The sequence below is a fragment of the Strix aluco genome, chromosome Z (assembly GCF_031877795.1).
Source record: "Strix aluco isolate bStrAlu1 chromosome Z, bStrAlu1.hap1, whole genome shotgun sequence".
Classification (NCBI taxonomy): Eukaryota; Metazoa; Chordata; class Aves; order Strigiformes; family Strigidae; genus Strix; species Strix aluco.
In genome coordinates, this window is record NC_133971.1 from 86279728 (window position 1) to 86294043 (window position 14316).

The window sequence follows — 14316 nt, forward strand, 5'->3', positions numbered from 1 at the left end:
ATTGTCTTACCTGCGCTGGAAGGCAGAAAGGAGAGGAAGAGGGGTGGGCAGGACTGGGGACTCAGGATCTGCAGCAGCTCTGCAGCCTTTGGCAGCTGCCTAGGACATGGACACATAATCAAAGGTGACAAACCTACCTCCAGCACTTACCCTTCATCACTGAACGCTCACGCCAAAGGGTCTCTGTGCAACCAGGGCAGCATCCCAGAGTAGCATCCCAGACTTACCCATGGCCATAGAAGGAGTCGGTGTTGGAGCTGCAGATGCTCTGGGTCTCCCAAACACACAGGACAGGGGTGACAATGGAGACAGGCACTGCTACAACCCGGGCAAGCACATTGGTTTGTCTCAGTCAAACCAAAGCCCCAGCAGCTCTGCAGAAACCACATCCCTTGGTAGACTGACCCATTTGTTTCAGTGGCACCAGAAAATGGGATGAAAATGAGACTAAATTCCTGGCCATCCCCCCTCCAGCATGTCTACATCTCCACATTCCCCACTGAGATCATCCCTTGCTCCTTGCAGAGTGCAGGATGTGCCGGCCCAGCACAGAAGCACCGTGGCCCTTTCCTAATCTCTCACAGCCCTAGTAACATGCCATAGAGGCAGAAAATGCCTCCATGGGACCTCAATACGTTTTTAATGCATTAAATCCATGCTTGAGCTTTGTCTCAGCTCCCCTCGCTCCCCCCATTGCCTGTCCTGCTCGTTCTTCCAGAGCAGCTCAGGGCAGGGATTGCAGACAATGTATTTGCCCTGATGCTGGGGGACAGACGCTCAGGACAAGGGTGACCCCATCACAGGGATATTTTTCCCATGATGATGGGCCTCAAGTTTCCCTTTGATGCTCCCAGGTCAGAAGCAATGGCTGGGTCCCTTGCAGCCCCTCCACTCCAGCATCCCACATACAGCTAGACATTTTTTATCTCCTCACCATAAATCACTTTTTGATCACAACTGGACTGCAACTACCAAAATATAAAAGACTTTGGGGCTTTACAGCATGGCAGTGATAATTCCTATGAATCATAATGCCTTTGCATCCCCAGCAGCTCCATTCACACCAGCCCAACGCCTCCCCATGTCACAGGAAAGGCTCACTGCTCCCTTCCAGCCTTTCACACCCCCTCACACAAGCTAAAAATACCAGGGCAATAGGTGGTGGATCTGTCGTGAAGAAGGGGGTGGCTCAGCGTAGCCAGGGTCCACCTTTCACACCCAGCTGTACCCTCCACTCCTCCTCCACCTGCTGCTGACTTCCACCCTAAATGTTTCAGATTTGAAGGGGGCGATTTAGTTTTTATTTTAAAAAATTTAAAAATTATTTCTCAGGCCATCTCTGAGCTATTTTAGTAGCAGCTAAACTCCAGCAGCCGCTACCTCCCGGGGAGGGCATCCCGGCATGGGCACCAGCGCTCCTCGGCACGCGCTGCCTCCCCAGCCTCCATCCTAAATCACAACACAACAAACAGGCTGTTCATTAGGCACTGTTTAATTAAGCAATATGGATCCTGCCTCGATATTTACAATCCCACTTGCTCTGATTTATTAGAGAGAGAGTCTCGTTTTTAAAGACGGCGACTGTAAAGTTTAATACCGCTTGACTTACTGCGAGTTTCATTTACGGCCCTGGGCCGAGGCGCTGCAGCCCGGGCTGGGAGCCGGTGGGCTATTAAATCAGAGCTAACTGCGCGTGGAGGGAGATGACTAGCTTCGTTACAACCGGTTCAGCGGCTAATTACCCCAATCTGGATTCCCACATTTAAGCCAATTCATTGCTGCTTTTTCAGGGCCCTGGGGGAAAAAAAAACTATTCCGAGCAGGGAAGTTCGGAGGTTGGTGCGAAGGCACCTGTTGCGATGAGAAGGGATGGGGGCTGCAATGGGGATGGTTGCAGAGCTCAGATGGACACTGCCTGTCCCAGGAGGGAAGAAATCAGTTTGCAAGAGGCCAGATGCTGAGCTGGGCATCCCCCATGCCATGTGGGGGGATGCTCTGTACAGTGATGGCTCCAAGCTCAAGGGTGACCCCAAAACCTATTGCCTCCTCCCCAAAACCCTTGGGCACCTGGGGAGCCCTGAGGCTGGGTGGTGGGATGGCTTGTGGGCTCTGGGATGGGGTGATCCGGGAGGAGGATGGGGCCTGCATGCAGGCAGGCCGCATCCAGCTTGGCTCTGAGCCTGAAGGGCTGGACCGGCCCTTCTCCCTGCCCTAGCCCCATGGTTAGAGATGAGGGAGAGATGCATAGATGGGGCAGAAGCGGCACAGCCTTCCCCACAAACTTTTGTCTTGTAGGTAGGAAGAGACCATTTCTCTCCCTGCAAGACATTTCTAGTCCCCAGGAGCCCACTCACATACTTAACAGGGATAGGGGCCTCATTAAGGAGTGACCTATGACAAGGGCTTCTTAGTGACAAACTGTTTGTGCAGATGTGATGGCAAATGGCACTGGGCATCCCCTCACATCAGCTGTGGGGCATCACTGTCCAGGACCTATGTCTGCACAGCACTGGGGCTTCCCTGGGTAGAAGGAGCTGCAGCGGGGAAGAGCACAGAGCTGATTTCAGCATCCCTCAGCTCTGCCCAGGGCCCTGGGTGGGCCACGGGTGGGCACAGGGAAGGGGAAAGGGGGCAGCAGCACCATGAGCAGAGCTGGACCTCCTGGCAGCCCCCAGGGCTAGCGATGAAACAGGCCCTTGCTGCATCCCAGCAGCCCCAGTACTTGCAGCAGGCAGGATGAGGGCTGCAGCCCAGCAGCCTCAGGCAGAGAGAAGGAAGAGGAGCAGCTCCAGGGCTGAGGACTCTGGCTATCAGCCTCCATGCAGTGAGCTTGCCAGGCCTCAGCTCTCTCCCAGTGGCTGCCTAAGCCTTGGGCAGCAACAGTTCCTCCCTGTTTCCCACTCCTCACTGAGCTTGCAATGCTGAGACAGGCTCAGAGCTCCCCCCAGGGAGGAAGAGGAGGCAACGCAGAGAGAGGGAGAGCAGCAAGCCACCATGGGGTTGCCGGCACATCCCCTGCAGCCCCCAGTTTTACCCCCTCCAAGCAGCTGGGGGTCCCCATGAGAGTCCCCAAACATTCCACCTAGGGTCGAGAGCCACGAGGGCACAGGCAGAGGCACTTTGCTTCCAGGTTTTATTGGCCAGCGGGAGCTGTGTCCCTCCACAGGGCAAGCAACACTCCCAGTCCCACTAGTAAGACTGGACTGGTCAGGAGGGTAAGCCCTTTTTAGTGGTCACAGGAGCGCGCTGCAGAGGCGGAAGACACAGCCTGGGATGGGGAAGGAGACAGAAGGAACAGCACCGCCTGCACGAGGATGCCACAGGATTAGGACTGAGGTACCTGAAGAGGCAAAACCAGTCCCCAAACCAGGCCAAGCCATGACAAGGCTCAGAAGCTGGGAGATCAGAGGGCTCACAAGTGACATGAGTTCCCAGGCCTCAGCTGTTGTCACCCTCAGCTGACTCCTCTCCCTGGCCTCACCGATCATAGTTAAGGGCTGACTCTGCTGCTCCCCATCATGACATCTCCTTCGTCCTCTGCTTGTAGTGCACCTCGGGGAGGCTCCTCAGGCGCTCAGCTGCCTGCGGGGCATAGCACGAGGGGCAGCCAGTGGCCAGTCCTGGGGATGGTCCTGGTACAGGACACCCTGGCTCCCTGCAATCCCCAACTGAGCTGCACTCACCTGCTCCGGGGTAAGGTCCCGCTGCGCCTGCGCCAACATCTCGTAGCCCACCATGAATTTGCGGACGGTGGCAGAGCGGAGCAGCGGTGGGTAATAGTGGGCATGGAGCTGCCAGTGCCCACAGTCCTCCTCCAGGTAGGGGCCCGTGGGGGCTCCTGCCAGGGGTTCAGCCACCGCATGAGCCCCGGGGAGGGAACGGAGACATGGATATGAGGGTTGCGGGGGTTCCCCAGCCACACCACTCACCATGCCAGCCCATGGAGTAGGGGAAGGAGACTTCAAAGAGGTTGTCGTACTTGATGAGCAGCCTCTGCATGACGGAGGCCAGGCCTGCACGGGAGTGCCAGGGAGTCACACACCGAGCTGGCCAGGGAGTGGCACCCCGAGCTGGCCAGCCCCCTCCAAGGACAGGCAGCACGTCAGGCTGGGGGGGTGCGCCCTCAGCACCCCAGCTAGACATCAGCAACAGGCAGGAGGGATGCCCTTGGCATCCCTCTCCCCACCCATGCAGACAGCCTGAGCAATGTAGCAGGAGGAGCCCCCATTCCTCATCAGCCAGTACCATGTGCTTCATCACCTCTGAAAGGACACTAGTCCCCCCATCAGTACTGCCTGCGCCTGGACACCCAGGGCAAAACAGGGGTGTCAGTTCCCCCCTAAGCCAAGCCTGGCAGCCCCGCACCTCAAGGGGACACGGACCCTCCAGCACCAGCAAGGCTGTCACAGAGCTGCCTCCTAACAAAGGCCAAGCCCAGAGGATGTGGAATGGGGGCTAACAAAGTGCAGAGTCACTCACTGTCCCTCTCGCCCTCGTGGAGGTCCTGGAGGCGGCAGACGTGGCGCCGGGGCAGCAGCAGGGTCTGGTAGGGCCAGGTGGCCCAGTACGGCACCACGACCAGCCAGTCTGCGTTCTCCACCACCAGCCGCTCCTGCAGGACACGGCGCTCGATGGGGACACACGCAGTCCCAGCACCCCGGAGATGGGCATTCCCGGGGGGGACCTGCTCTTTGGGGCTGGGGGCCCCACCCCGGCACATATCTGGCTCCCAGGGAGGGGATATGGACAACAGCCATGTCCTCACCTTTCGGCGAGCCTCCTGCTCGGCATACTCCAGCAGCATGGGTACGCCATGCTCCCTCAGGTGCTGCCGCTGGGTCCGGTCCTCCAGGCGCGCCTCGTTTGGCAGGAAGCTGCTAGCCCACACCTGGGAGGGACATCGGGGCACAGGGCTGGGTTAGCTGTACCCCGTATTTGCCGGGGTGCCCCAGACACGCTGCCCATCCGCAGGCCCGTGCTGCCACCAGGTGGAGAGCCCGACATGTGGCAGCCGCAAGGGACAGTCCCCAGGAGGGGAGGTGACAGGACATGGGGGTATCCTCACTGCAAAAAGCTCCGGGACCAGGGCGGGGGGATTCCCGTTCACATCTTCCCCCTGGGTTTGTTGCAGGGTCGCCCACAGGGACTCACGATTAAGCCAGGTCACAGGTGGGACAGCCTCACCTGGCAGTGGGGGTGCGGGTTGGAGCAGCCCATCATCGCTCCCTTGTTCTCGAAGATCTGCAGAGGAAGAGGTGCAGCCAGCAGGGCCCAGCCCGAGGGACCCTGCTGTGACCACTGTGGTGTCCCCAGCACACCAGGAAAGCATCCCACAGGAGAGAGGAGCCTGACACCCGCCTGGAAAGGCTCAGGAGGTGAATAAGGTAGGGACATGGGGACTCACATGCACCTGGGATGGTCCCAACTCCAGAGCACCCAGCCCTGGGCCCCTGCCTCCACCCGAGCCCCCCAGGGCAGGGAGAGAAGGGCAGCCCCCACCAGCCCCTGACCTGCACCCAGGGGTAGGAGGCACCCAGCTCGGCCGCCAGCTTTGCCCACGCATCAATGACAGCCCGAATCTCTGCCAGGGACATGAGGGGCAGCGTCAGGTCCGACCAGGGGTGGAAGCACATCACCTTGCTGCAGAGAAGATACACGTGGCTGGGACTGCGGGGTGTCTCCAGGGATCCCCACAGCCCTGCCCGTCACAGTGGAACGGGACAGCGATGAGACCACCAAAATAGAGCAGGTGGTGCACAGAACAGGCACAGCAAAGAGGGAAGCAGGCTCAGTCCAGCTTCATCCTGGCCGACATCGCAGCCTGGATCCCCTGGAGACGTGGAGGTACTTACCACACACCCCGGGCTGCTGCAGCTCGAAACAAGGGGTGATCACTGTCACCTGGGGAAGGACAGACAGTGGGGAGGGAGAGGGTGCTAGGACAACACCCGTGCCTCTCCAGGCCAACCTGCAGCCCCCCCCAGGACCTGAGCCTGGGGGTCCCCAGAGGCCTGCTCTCCCCTGTAAGTTACCAGGCTCGGGAGCATCAGGCTGCAGCGCAGGAAAGTCATTTGGGAAGACAAAGGTGCCCTCGTACTGGGGGTTCACCTGCCAGGGTGAGAGATGGGATCAGCGGGGGGATGGTGCGGTGGGGGGACCCCCGACGCCTGGGTCCTTGGTGATACCTCGCCGTTGACCCGGGTAGCCCCGGGGCAGAGGGGGTTGTTGGGGTCCCAGCGGGGCACATCCTCGGGGGGCGGCTTCTCCAACTGCCCCTGCCAGGGGCGCTTCACCCGGTGGGCCGACACCAGCACCCAGTCATCCCGCAGCGGGTTGTAACGAACGTGCTGGTGCTCTGCGGGGAGAAAGGAGCGGGGTGTCAGGGAGGGAGGAAGGCGGGGTGCAGCTCCCACCCACCATACCCCCACACACCCCACTTTATGCCCCTCTCAGCTTCATCCCTTCCTCCCTGTCTCAGCCCGGGGCAAGGGGGGGGATTCCCCGCTGCCACCCCCACCCCGGGCAGGGGGCGTCCCCGCAGCCCCCGCTTCCCGGGGCTGGGCTGGGCTCAGCCAGGGGTCCGGAGGGAGACAGCCCGGGCCGTACCGCTGTCGCGGAAACGGCCGACGCCCTCCTCTTCCTCCCCCGACGGCGGCGGCTCCATGCCGCGGCACTCCCGGAAGCCTCGGCGGCGGCAGCAACAGCGGGACCGGCCCCTTCCCGCCGCCTCCGCCGCTCCGCTCCGCCCCACCGCGCCGGCGCAGGGCCGCCCGCCGCCGGGCATGGCGTGGCCGCGGCGGGGGCGGTCCCGGTCCCGCTCCCCGTCCCGGTAGCGGCGGGGCGGGGCGGAGCGGCGGGTGGCATGGCGGCGGCGGCGGCGGCGGCGGGGCGGCGGGCGCTGCGGGCCGGGCTGGCGCTGGGAGCGCTGGCGCTGGTGCTGCAGGGGCTGCGGGGCTGGCTGGCCTCCAAACGGTACGAGTTCACCCCCGCCGAGATCGCCCAGCTCGCCCGGCACCACGCGGGTACGCGCCGCCCGTGGGGACGGGGCCCACCGGTCACGGCGGGGGGGAAACGGGGAAGCGGGAAGAGGAACCGGGGAGGAGCGCAGCGGCCTGGGCTAGGGAAGGGACCCCTGAGCGGGGTACGCGGGGTCGAGGAGGTTCCGGTACAGGGGGGCCGGGGTGACGGGGGGAATGGAATTGGGATCAGGGAGGGGCCGGGGGACTGGGAGTGGGGCAGCGGGACCGGTATCGGGAAGGGATCAGTACCGGGCAACTGGGACGGGGAGCACGGGGGAGGTGGGGTGGGGGAATGGGACTGAAGGAGGGATGGGACTGAGGCAGCAGCATCGCCCGGTTGGGGCCGAACCCGGCGGCTGTCTCGGTGCTGGGGCGGGTCGGGGGAGCAAGTCCCAGGTAGGTCAGGGTCAGAACCGACCCCCCCCAACTAAGGCTGGAGGGGACGGCTGGCCCCGTAGGGCACAGGGTGTACAGTTGCAGCAGAGGGGCTGCCCGTCACCAGGGCAGAGTCACAGTCACCTTGCTTGGGTCCCCCGTATTGCCCAGCACCTGCGGTGGGCTGTAGGACTGGAGCAATCGGTGCTGCATATCATCACCACCCAGGGAGGCACTCAGCGGCCACGGGGGCTGAAGAGAGGAGACACCTTCCCTGAGCAGATCCCTCTGAGGATGCGCTGGGACCCTGTGGCTCTGGAGGGGATTCGGGGAGGGGGGGCGCCAAGCAGAGCTTGCTTCATGCCAGGGACTCACAGTGACCCTGGGTGCTGCAGGGCTGGACCATGAGCTGGCTTTCTCCAAGATCATTGTGGAGCTACGGAAGAAGCACCCAGGCCACATCCTGCCAGACGAGGACCTGCAGTGGGTGTTCGTGAACGCAGGCGGGTGGATGGGCTCCATGTGCCTCCTGCATGCCTCACTCACCGAGTATGTGCTGCTTTTTGGGACAGCTGTTGACACTGGGGGCCACTCAGGTAAGCAGGAGGACAGGACTGGCTGGCAGGGGGTTTCTCTGAGCTCTTTCCACTCCACTTAATTCAGGTCTGGCTGCCCTGGCCATGTGTGCACAGCACAGGGAGACTGCTGCTCCGCTTCTTTTATGGGGTGCTTGATGCTGGAAAACACCCTTTTCATGGGGACCAGCCCCCATGGTGTCCTGCAGCACCTGCAGGTCCCTGTGCACGCCATGCCGCATGGCCAGGACTCTTTGCATCCAGCTGGCAGGCAGTGGCAAGCATCACGTCTCCTGGTGCTTCAGCAGGGAGCAAGTGCCAAACATGCTGGAAATGATGGGGCTTAAGAACACCAAGCAGCCCGGGTGGTATATGGTCAGCCTGGGTACTGGACTCAGCTGTGCTTCTCGGTGTGTCGAGACCCTGGGGCTGGAATCCTTACCTCCAGAGGGCTGCTCCATGGTTCAGACCTGTGGCTTCCGAGCTGTCCCCATCAGGGGTGAGCTGAGCCAGAGCCCTCTGTCCTCCTGCAGGTCGGTACTGGGCGGATATCTCTGACACTGTCATCTCGGGGACCTTCCGGCAGTGGAAGGAGGGGACCACCAGAAGTGAGATCTACTATCCGGGTAAGCACAGCAGCCACGGCGCCCTGTGGGCCATGTCCATGTCCTGGGGCACAGCCGTTCTGCGGGCTGGTCCTCCACTATCACAGAGCCTCTTCCTTCCAGCTGGCAGAAGCCAGGAGCTCACGATGAGGTGGTTTGTGTCCCCAGAGGCACATCCCAGCATCTCAGTTGGTGCCTGTAAGGGAAAAGTGAGGAAGATTGGAGAGGGGTTGGGGTGCTCAGCCCTGCAGGTCCTGATCCCACATGTCTCCTCTTTGGGCATGATGTGTGGGGCAGCCACTGGAAGCTGTGCTGGTTGTGTGTGTTGGCAGGAGACACCATTGTGCACCAGGCGGGAGAGGCCACGTCGGTGCAGTGGAGCGCGGGCACCTGGATGGTGGAGTACGGCCGGGGCTTCATCCCCTCCACGCTTGCCTTTGCCCTGGCTGACACACTCTTCAGCACTCAGGACTTCGTCACCCTCTTCTACACCCTGCGCATCTACGCCAAGGGCCTGCTCCTGGAAGCCAGTGCCTTCTTCAGCACCTTGGGCTGCTGAGCCCAGCTCGCCGGGGCACCCTGCCGTGCACAGCTGGCTCCTCTCCTCCCAGCCTTTCTCCCCTCTCGTCCTCCTCCCCAACCCCAGGCTCTAGCAGAGGCAGCAGGAGCCCCCCTGTGCCTCCCCCAGATTACTCCACCCTTCCTCATGGGCCAGCTGGGTGCCCGGACAGAGGGACTGTGGTGGTCACAGCAATACAGGCCGCCAGTTCTCTTTACCTGCCTCTCCCCCCTTTCGATTGGAGCCATGTCCTGCTTTTCCATCCCTCAGGGCAGGAGTGGCCTTGTGGGGTACGAACACCCCTGTGTGCCCTCGGTGTGCAGCGGGAGTGGGGCTGGAGCTGACTGTCCACAGGCTCCATGAAATTTCTGCAGCTCCTGAGACATCAGGAGGAGGATGCCGCCCTTGGGGCAGGGTGCACAGGGTAAGCGGGGCCAGAGCACCTATTGTAAAGGTCAGCCGAGAAGTTCCCCATCTTCCTGGCAGTCTGCCGGGGCTGCAGGCAGCGCAGGGCGCTGTGTCCAGCTGGCAGCATCTCCAGTGGCTCCATCCCTGCTGACGTGGGTTGGCAGCACACAGTGTCATGCTGGCTCAGGGCAGGATCTGCGCTGGAACCCCCCATCAGTGGGGGGATGCCCAGCCTCTGTGCTGAAGGTCCCTCCTGGTCCCCTGTGTGTCATCAGCCCCAGGGGTCAGCCGGGGCTGGAAGAGGGGTCCCTTCCCTGCAGTCCCCCCCAGGGGGGAGAGCCACCATCTGTCGCCTTAACAGAGAGCCCGTTCTGCGTGGCCTCTGGGCTATGCACATACCTAGTGTCTGCAGGTGCCCAAACCTCTGTACTAGCTCAGGATGAGATCTCGCCCCTCAAAACGCTTCCCCTGGCTGTGAGACCCCCTGGGGACAGCCACCCCCCTTGGCTGCCAGCATGGGGTCCCGGCCACTGAGGGAGTGCTGCCGACTGAACCCGGCTCCGGACCCTGCTTGCAGCCCTGCGGCCGGACCCGTGTGGGCTTGCTGCTTTGTGGGGGGCTTTCACCTCCACGTTGCTGCCAAACTAATGTGTGTGTCCCTGGCCACCAGGCCTGTAGCATGTCGCTGCTCCTGCTCCTCAGACTGTCCCCATCCTGCTGACTGGCAGCCCCGCACACGGGCTACTTCTTAATTTGCCACCTGAGAAGAGGTATCAGTAATAAAATTGTTCATCCCACCCGCTTGGGTCCCCAGGAGAGTCTCTGGACTGTGCTAAGCCCCTGCCATGGGGAATGGTGCTGGATCTGGCCGGTTCCAGGCTCAGCAGGAGTCCTGCTGGCAACTGGGTGTCCCTGGGGAAGCTGGCATCACCCTGCCCAGGGTCCTGGGAGCTGGAGGATGTGGTGTTGGGCAGGATCAGCCCCAAATCAGCTCCCGGGGACCAGCGGGTGATGGTGCTGTTACTCTTTCTGCAGCAGTCGCTGGGGACCAGAAGCCTGGGCTGGTGCCTTCCATGGGGGACCCAAGAGTCCAGGGGGGGCTCCATCCTTCTGGGGGACAGTGCCAGTGCTGGGCGTGTGGCCCCGAGGGTGGATGGACCCAGACATAGCAGGTTGGTGGTTCTGAGGGGTTTACACAGACACGCAGAGGTGCACCCCTCAGTGTGAGAAGGGCACAGGAGGGGAACACAGGGTATGCAGGCTCTGTGTGTGCATGTGCACATGCTGACAGACCGGTCACATCCATGTGAGTGTATAATTGCAAGGAGGATGGTTTTGTGTGTGTGTGTGTCTTGGCAGGACATTTGGGCATGCGTAGTTGCGTGCATGCACATAGGTAGAACAGTTTGCAGGTGGGTGTAGGCAGAACAGGTGGGGGTTGCATACGTGTGCACAGATGTATATAGGTAGAACAACTGGGCATCTGTCCATACGGTCAGAGCAATTGCACACGTGTGAGTGCTTGGGCATGTATGGTAGGACATTTGCATATGCACGTATGTGTAGTCAGAAGAGTCGCGTGCATGTGCGTGCCTGTGCTGGTGAAACAAGTGTGTGCACACGTGTGTGTGTGCACAGCCCACAGCATGCAGATCGGCGGCACAGCCAGGTAGGTGTGTGCACACACCTGTGTGCCCACGGGCAGACCCTGTGTGTGCACACATGCACGTGGGCAGGCTATGTGTGTGTTCCCATGGGCTGCAAGGCCACCGTGGCCCCATGCCGTGCCCATTCCCCACGGTTTAGCAGGGCCCTGTTGAGGAACACGAGCGATCCCATGCCGGCCCGCATGGGAAGGCGCTAACTCAGCAGCTCGTATCAATACCGCTCCACTTACAGCGAAGGCCACGTAATGAAAATCCAATGGGGACGCTGGTGGGAGTAAATAAGTATGCCATTAAAATGAGAAAATCAAAGCTCTGGACAGGTCTTTTCTCTTGCCCATTGATTTCTTTTATTACGGAAATATTGCTGCTAAATAACATTAGTGTGAACAATCTCAGCAGTGTTTTCCGTAGAGCCCGTGTCAATAACTCCATCACGGGCGGGGGATCCCCCCCAACCTGGCCGCGGGGCCAGCAGCCCTGTCTGGACGAAGGGCTGCTGTGGGGGTACTTTCCTCACCATCCCCAGCTAAGCTGGGATGTGACCAGCAGAGGAACCAGGCAGCACAGGGTGCTTTGGGCAAGTGCCACCAGGATGGAGCTGGGCTGGGACCCAGGAGCTCTGGCTGCTTTGCTGTGTCAGGAGGGGTTGTCCCCATCCCAGTGCTGAGCAGGGACAGTGCCAGCCATTCAAGGGTCCCAAAAAGCAAACCTTCCCTTTGGGATTGCGTGTTTGCAGCCTGTTAAAGAGCCGGTAAGTGTCCCCAGTGACCAGCAGATGAGAGATGCATCCTGGACACAGCGTGTCCTGCAGGCTCTTGCTGCTTCTGCCCCTTCCTTCCCACTCCTCCTCATCCATGCCAGAGTCCATGCTGGACTGATGCAGCTCCTTGCAGCTTGACATCATTTGGCTCACATGGAGAAACTGAGGTATGGGGTGGGAACTCATTAGCAGTCACCCAGCTCCAGCACAGCCCCTGTGCCAGTGCCAGGGCTCACACTCAAGCTGCCCCTCTCCCTATTGGCTGCCCAGACACAGGCATCCAGCATCCTCCAAGATGCCCACAGCTGGGAGGGACATCCCTGCAGGGCCAGAGGATGTGACCAGGACGCACAGGAGATATGCACCCTTTGGAACATGACCAGGATACACAAGAGATATGCACCCTTTGGTACCCAGAGGACAGGTAGGACCCCAGCGCACATCAAAGGACACCAAACCCTTGTGGGGTGGCTGGAGATGGGCAAGGAGACTCAGCCACAGGCACCTGTACCGTGGGTCTGGCTATCCCAGCCCCAGCTGAAGTGACTGTGAGTGGCATCTCCCCGGAGCCATCGCCAGGACAAATGCACATTGCTGCCCACCAAACACCTTCCTCCTGCAGCTCGCTCTATCTTGCTGTCCCTCCGCATGCAGTGGATATTGATCAGCCCACAGGATCTATCTCCTGATTCCTCCTGCAGTATCTCTCTGCTCCAAGTATCTCTCAATCTGCTCCACTGTCTGCCGTGCCCATCTATACCTCTAGTATCTATCTGTGCTGCCTCCACCGCAGCCGTCGATAGCCGTTTGTCTGGAGGATTTCTCTTTCTCTCCAGCTAGGAGCACGACCAGCCCCTGGTGGTGCAAAGATGCTGAGCGGGAGGGTAGGGTGGACACGGTCCTGCTTGCTGTCCTGGTGAGAGCCTGAGCATGGACACACTTTGTGACACATGTGCAGAGCTCCAGAGCTGCTGTTGTCATTGTGGAGGCTCTAGGGAGGAACTGAGTCATGCTGATCCAGCTGGGCCAGGTTCCTTGGTGGCCATGCCCAGGGTGGTGGGACATGCTGCACCCCCTGCAGACCACTAGTCAGCCTAGCCACATCCCCCACCCTAGGGTGCTATGTTGACCGCAGCACCAAAACCCCTCTGCCTTGGAGGAGAGGAGCTTCCCCAAACACTTCGGTTCCTGCTGGGCCATGGAGAAGTCCCATCACCATCATCACATCTGACTCACCTCACCCAGCCCAGCCTTCAGTCCCAGCGTGCAGGGGATGGAGCACAGCACAGCCCAGAGGGTGCCAGCACCCCGGGGTGCAATACAGAGGCACCAGGAGGGGAAGCTGGAGCCATGTGCGATGGGGTCCTGTGAAACAAGTCCCAGGGGACAGCTGGCCCTGTGGATCCCCTGAAATGGGGCCAGGTCCTATCTTCCCAGGGGCAATCCAGCAGGAACATCGGCCGGTCACCAACAAACTGACGCTCAGAGGGGCTGGCGAGTGCCGGGAGGTCCCTACCCCTGCCGCGGTGGGACAGGATGGGCCGGTGCGAGGTACAGCTGTCCAGCCCTGAAATGGGATGGCCGACAGCTGCTTTATCTCCTGCGCAAAGATAAACAGTGCTCGGGGGCCCTGCGGGGTCGGGAGCTGCCCTGCTCTTCCAAGGAAGGGGCTCATTTTTCCAGGAGAGCTTCTCTGGGGAGGCTGCTGCACAGTGCTGGGTGCTGCTGGGCTGCCGGGAGCTTGAGGAGCCGCGGGGGTGACCCAGCACCGTGGCAGGACAAGGGGCAGTTTCTCCAGAGATGCTCACAGGGAAGCCGGAGAAGCCAGAAGTGGCAGCTTTTCCCCACAAAGGGACGTGGTGAAGGGGACAGAGGCTCAGCCCAGTCTGTGGAGCCCGAGAGTGAAGCCAGCTCTTGCAACAGCCGTGGCCAGTGGCTGTTTCTGCAAGATACTCTGAGGAAAAGGCAGGACTTGGCTCGCGCCTGCTGCCCCTGGCCTTGCCAGCATGTAAGCGGCATCAGAGAGGACAGAGCCAGCACCCCTTGGCACCCAGAGCTCCTGTCACCACATGCCACCGACATCCAGTGCAGCAGCATGAGGTCTCGGCAACAACCTGCTCTGGCTGTGGAATGGGGCCAAAGCCACTGTCCCTTGCATCCCGGTGTTGTGGGATGGTGGTTCTGCTTGTCCCCCAGGGATCTGTGCAAGCCCTGCAGCTACCATGGCCAAAAAAGCCTAAGGAAGAGCAGACGCCCCCTTTGCCTCCTGCCAAACTCTCCTCTGTAGAAAAAGGGGTCAGGAAAAAACTGTCAGGCAGGCAAGCGGAGGGGGTGTGTGGGGACTGTGT

At 60.9% G+C, this 14316-nt stretch overlaps 2 protein-coding genes across 4 annotated transcripts; one reads left to right on the forward strand and one right to left on the reverse strand.

The window, feature by feature from the left end:
• Positions 1-3116: 3116 nt before the first annotated feature.
• On the reverse strand, positions 3117-6740 carry GALT (galactose-1-phosphate uridylyltransferase). 3 transcript variants are annotated; one of them, XM_074813267.1, is made up of 12 exons: positions 6607-6740; positions 6186-6355; positions 6033-6108; positions 5853-5901; positions 5511-5640; positions 5185-5241; positions 4766-4888; positions 4480-4612; positions 3930-4013; positions 3684-3838; positions 3482-3582; positions 3117-3304 (listed from the first exon to the last, which is right to left on the reverse strand). In XM_074813267.1, the coding sequence occupies exons 1-11, from the start codon at positions 6662-6664 to the stop codon at positions 3517-3519; spliced, it is 1101 nt and encodes a 366-aa protein (XP_074669368.1). In that variant the 5' UTR covers positions 6665-6740; the 3' UTR covers positions 3117-3304; positions 3482-3516. The 3 variants fall into 3 exon arrangements, with proteins under 3 accessions (XP_074669368.1, XP_074669367.1, XP_074669366.1); XM_074813266.1 differs by having other exon boundaries at positions 3117-3340; XM_074813265.1 differs by having other exon boundaries at positions 3117-3582.
• Positions 6741-6835: 95 nt separating this feature from the next.
• On the forward strand, positions 6836-10338 carry SIGMAR1 (sigma non-opioid intracellular receptor 1). The gene is made up of 4 exons (XM_074813261.1): positions 6836-7022; positions 7790-7990; positions 8503-8595; positions 8907-10338. Exons 1-4 carry the CDS (start codon positions 6863-6865, stop codon positions 9131-9133), a joined length of 681 nt encoding a protein of 226 aa, XP_074669362.1. The 5' UTR covers positions 6836-6862; the 3' UTR covers positions 9134-10338.
• Positions 10339-14316: the final 3978 nt, after the last annotated feature.

What these genes read in the sequence shown, in the direction of transcription:
- SIGMAR1 (XM_074813261.1), top strand. Translation starts at nt 6,863, where the DNA reads ATGGCGGCGGCGGCGGCGGCGGCGGGGCGGCGGGCGCTGCGGGCCGGG. An exon ending in TGACACTGGGGGCCACTCAG is followed by an intron (nt 7,991 to 8,502) that starts GTAAGCAGGAGG and finishes GTCCTCCTGCAG; the next exon opens with GTCGGTACTGGGCGGATATC. An exon ending in AAGTGAGATCTACTATCCGG is followed by an intron (nt 8,596 to 8,906) that starts GTAAGCACAGCA and finishes GTGTGTTGGCAG; the next exon opens with GAGACACCATTGTGCACCAG.
- GALT (XM_074813267.1), bottom strand. Translation starts at nt 6,664, where the DNA reads ATGGAGCCGCCGCCGTCGGGGGAGGAAGAGGAGGGCGTCGGCCGTTTC. An exon ending in CCTCCTACCCCTGGGTGCAG is followed by an intron (nt 5,242 to 5,510) that starts GTCAGGGGCTGG and finishes CTTCCTCTGCAG; the next exon opens with ATCTTCGAGAACAAGGGAGC. An exon ending in GGGACCTTACCCCGGAGCAG is followed by an intron (nt 3,583 to 3,683) that starts GTGAGTGCAGCT and finishes TATGCCCCGCAG; the next exon opens with GCAGCTGAGCGCCTGAGGAG.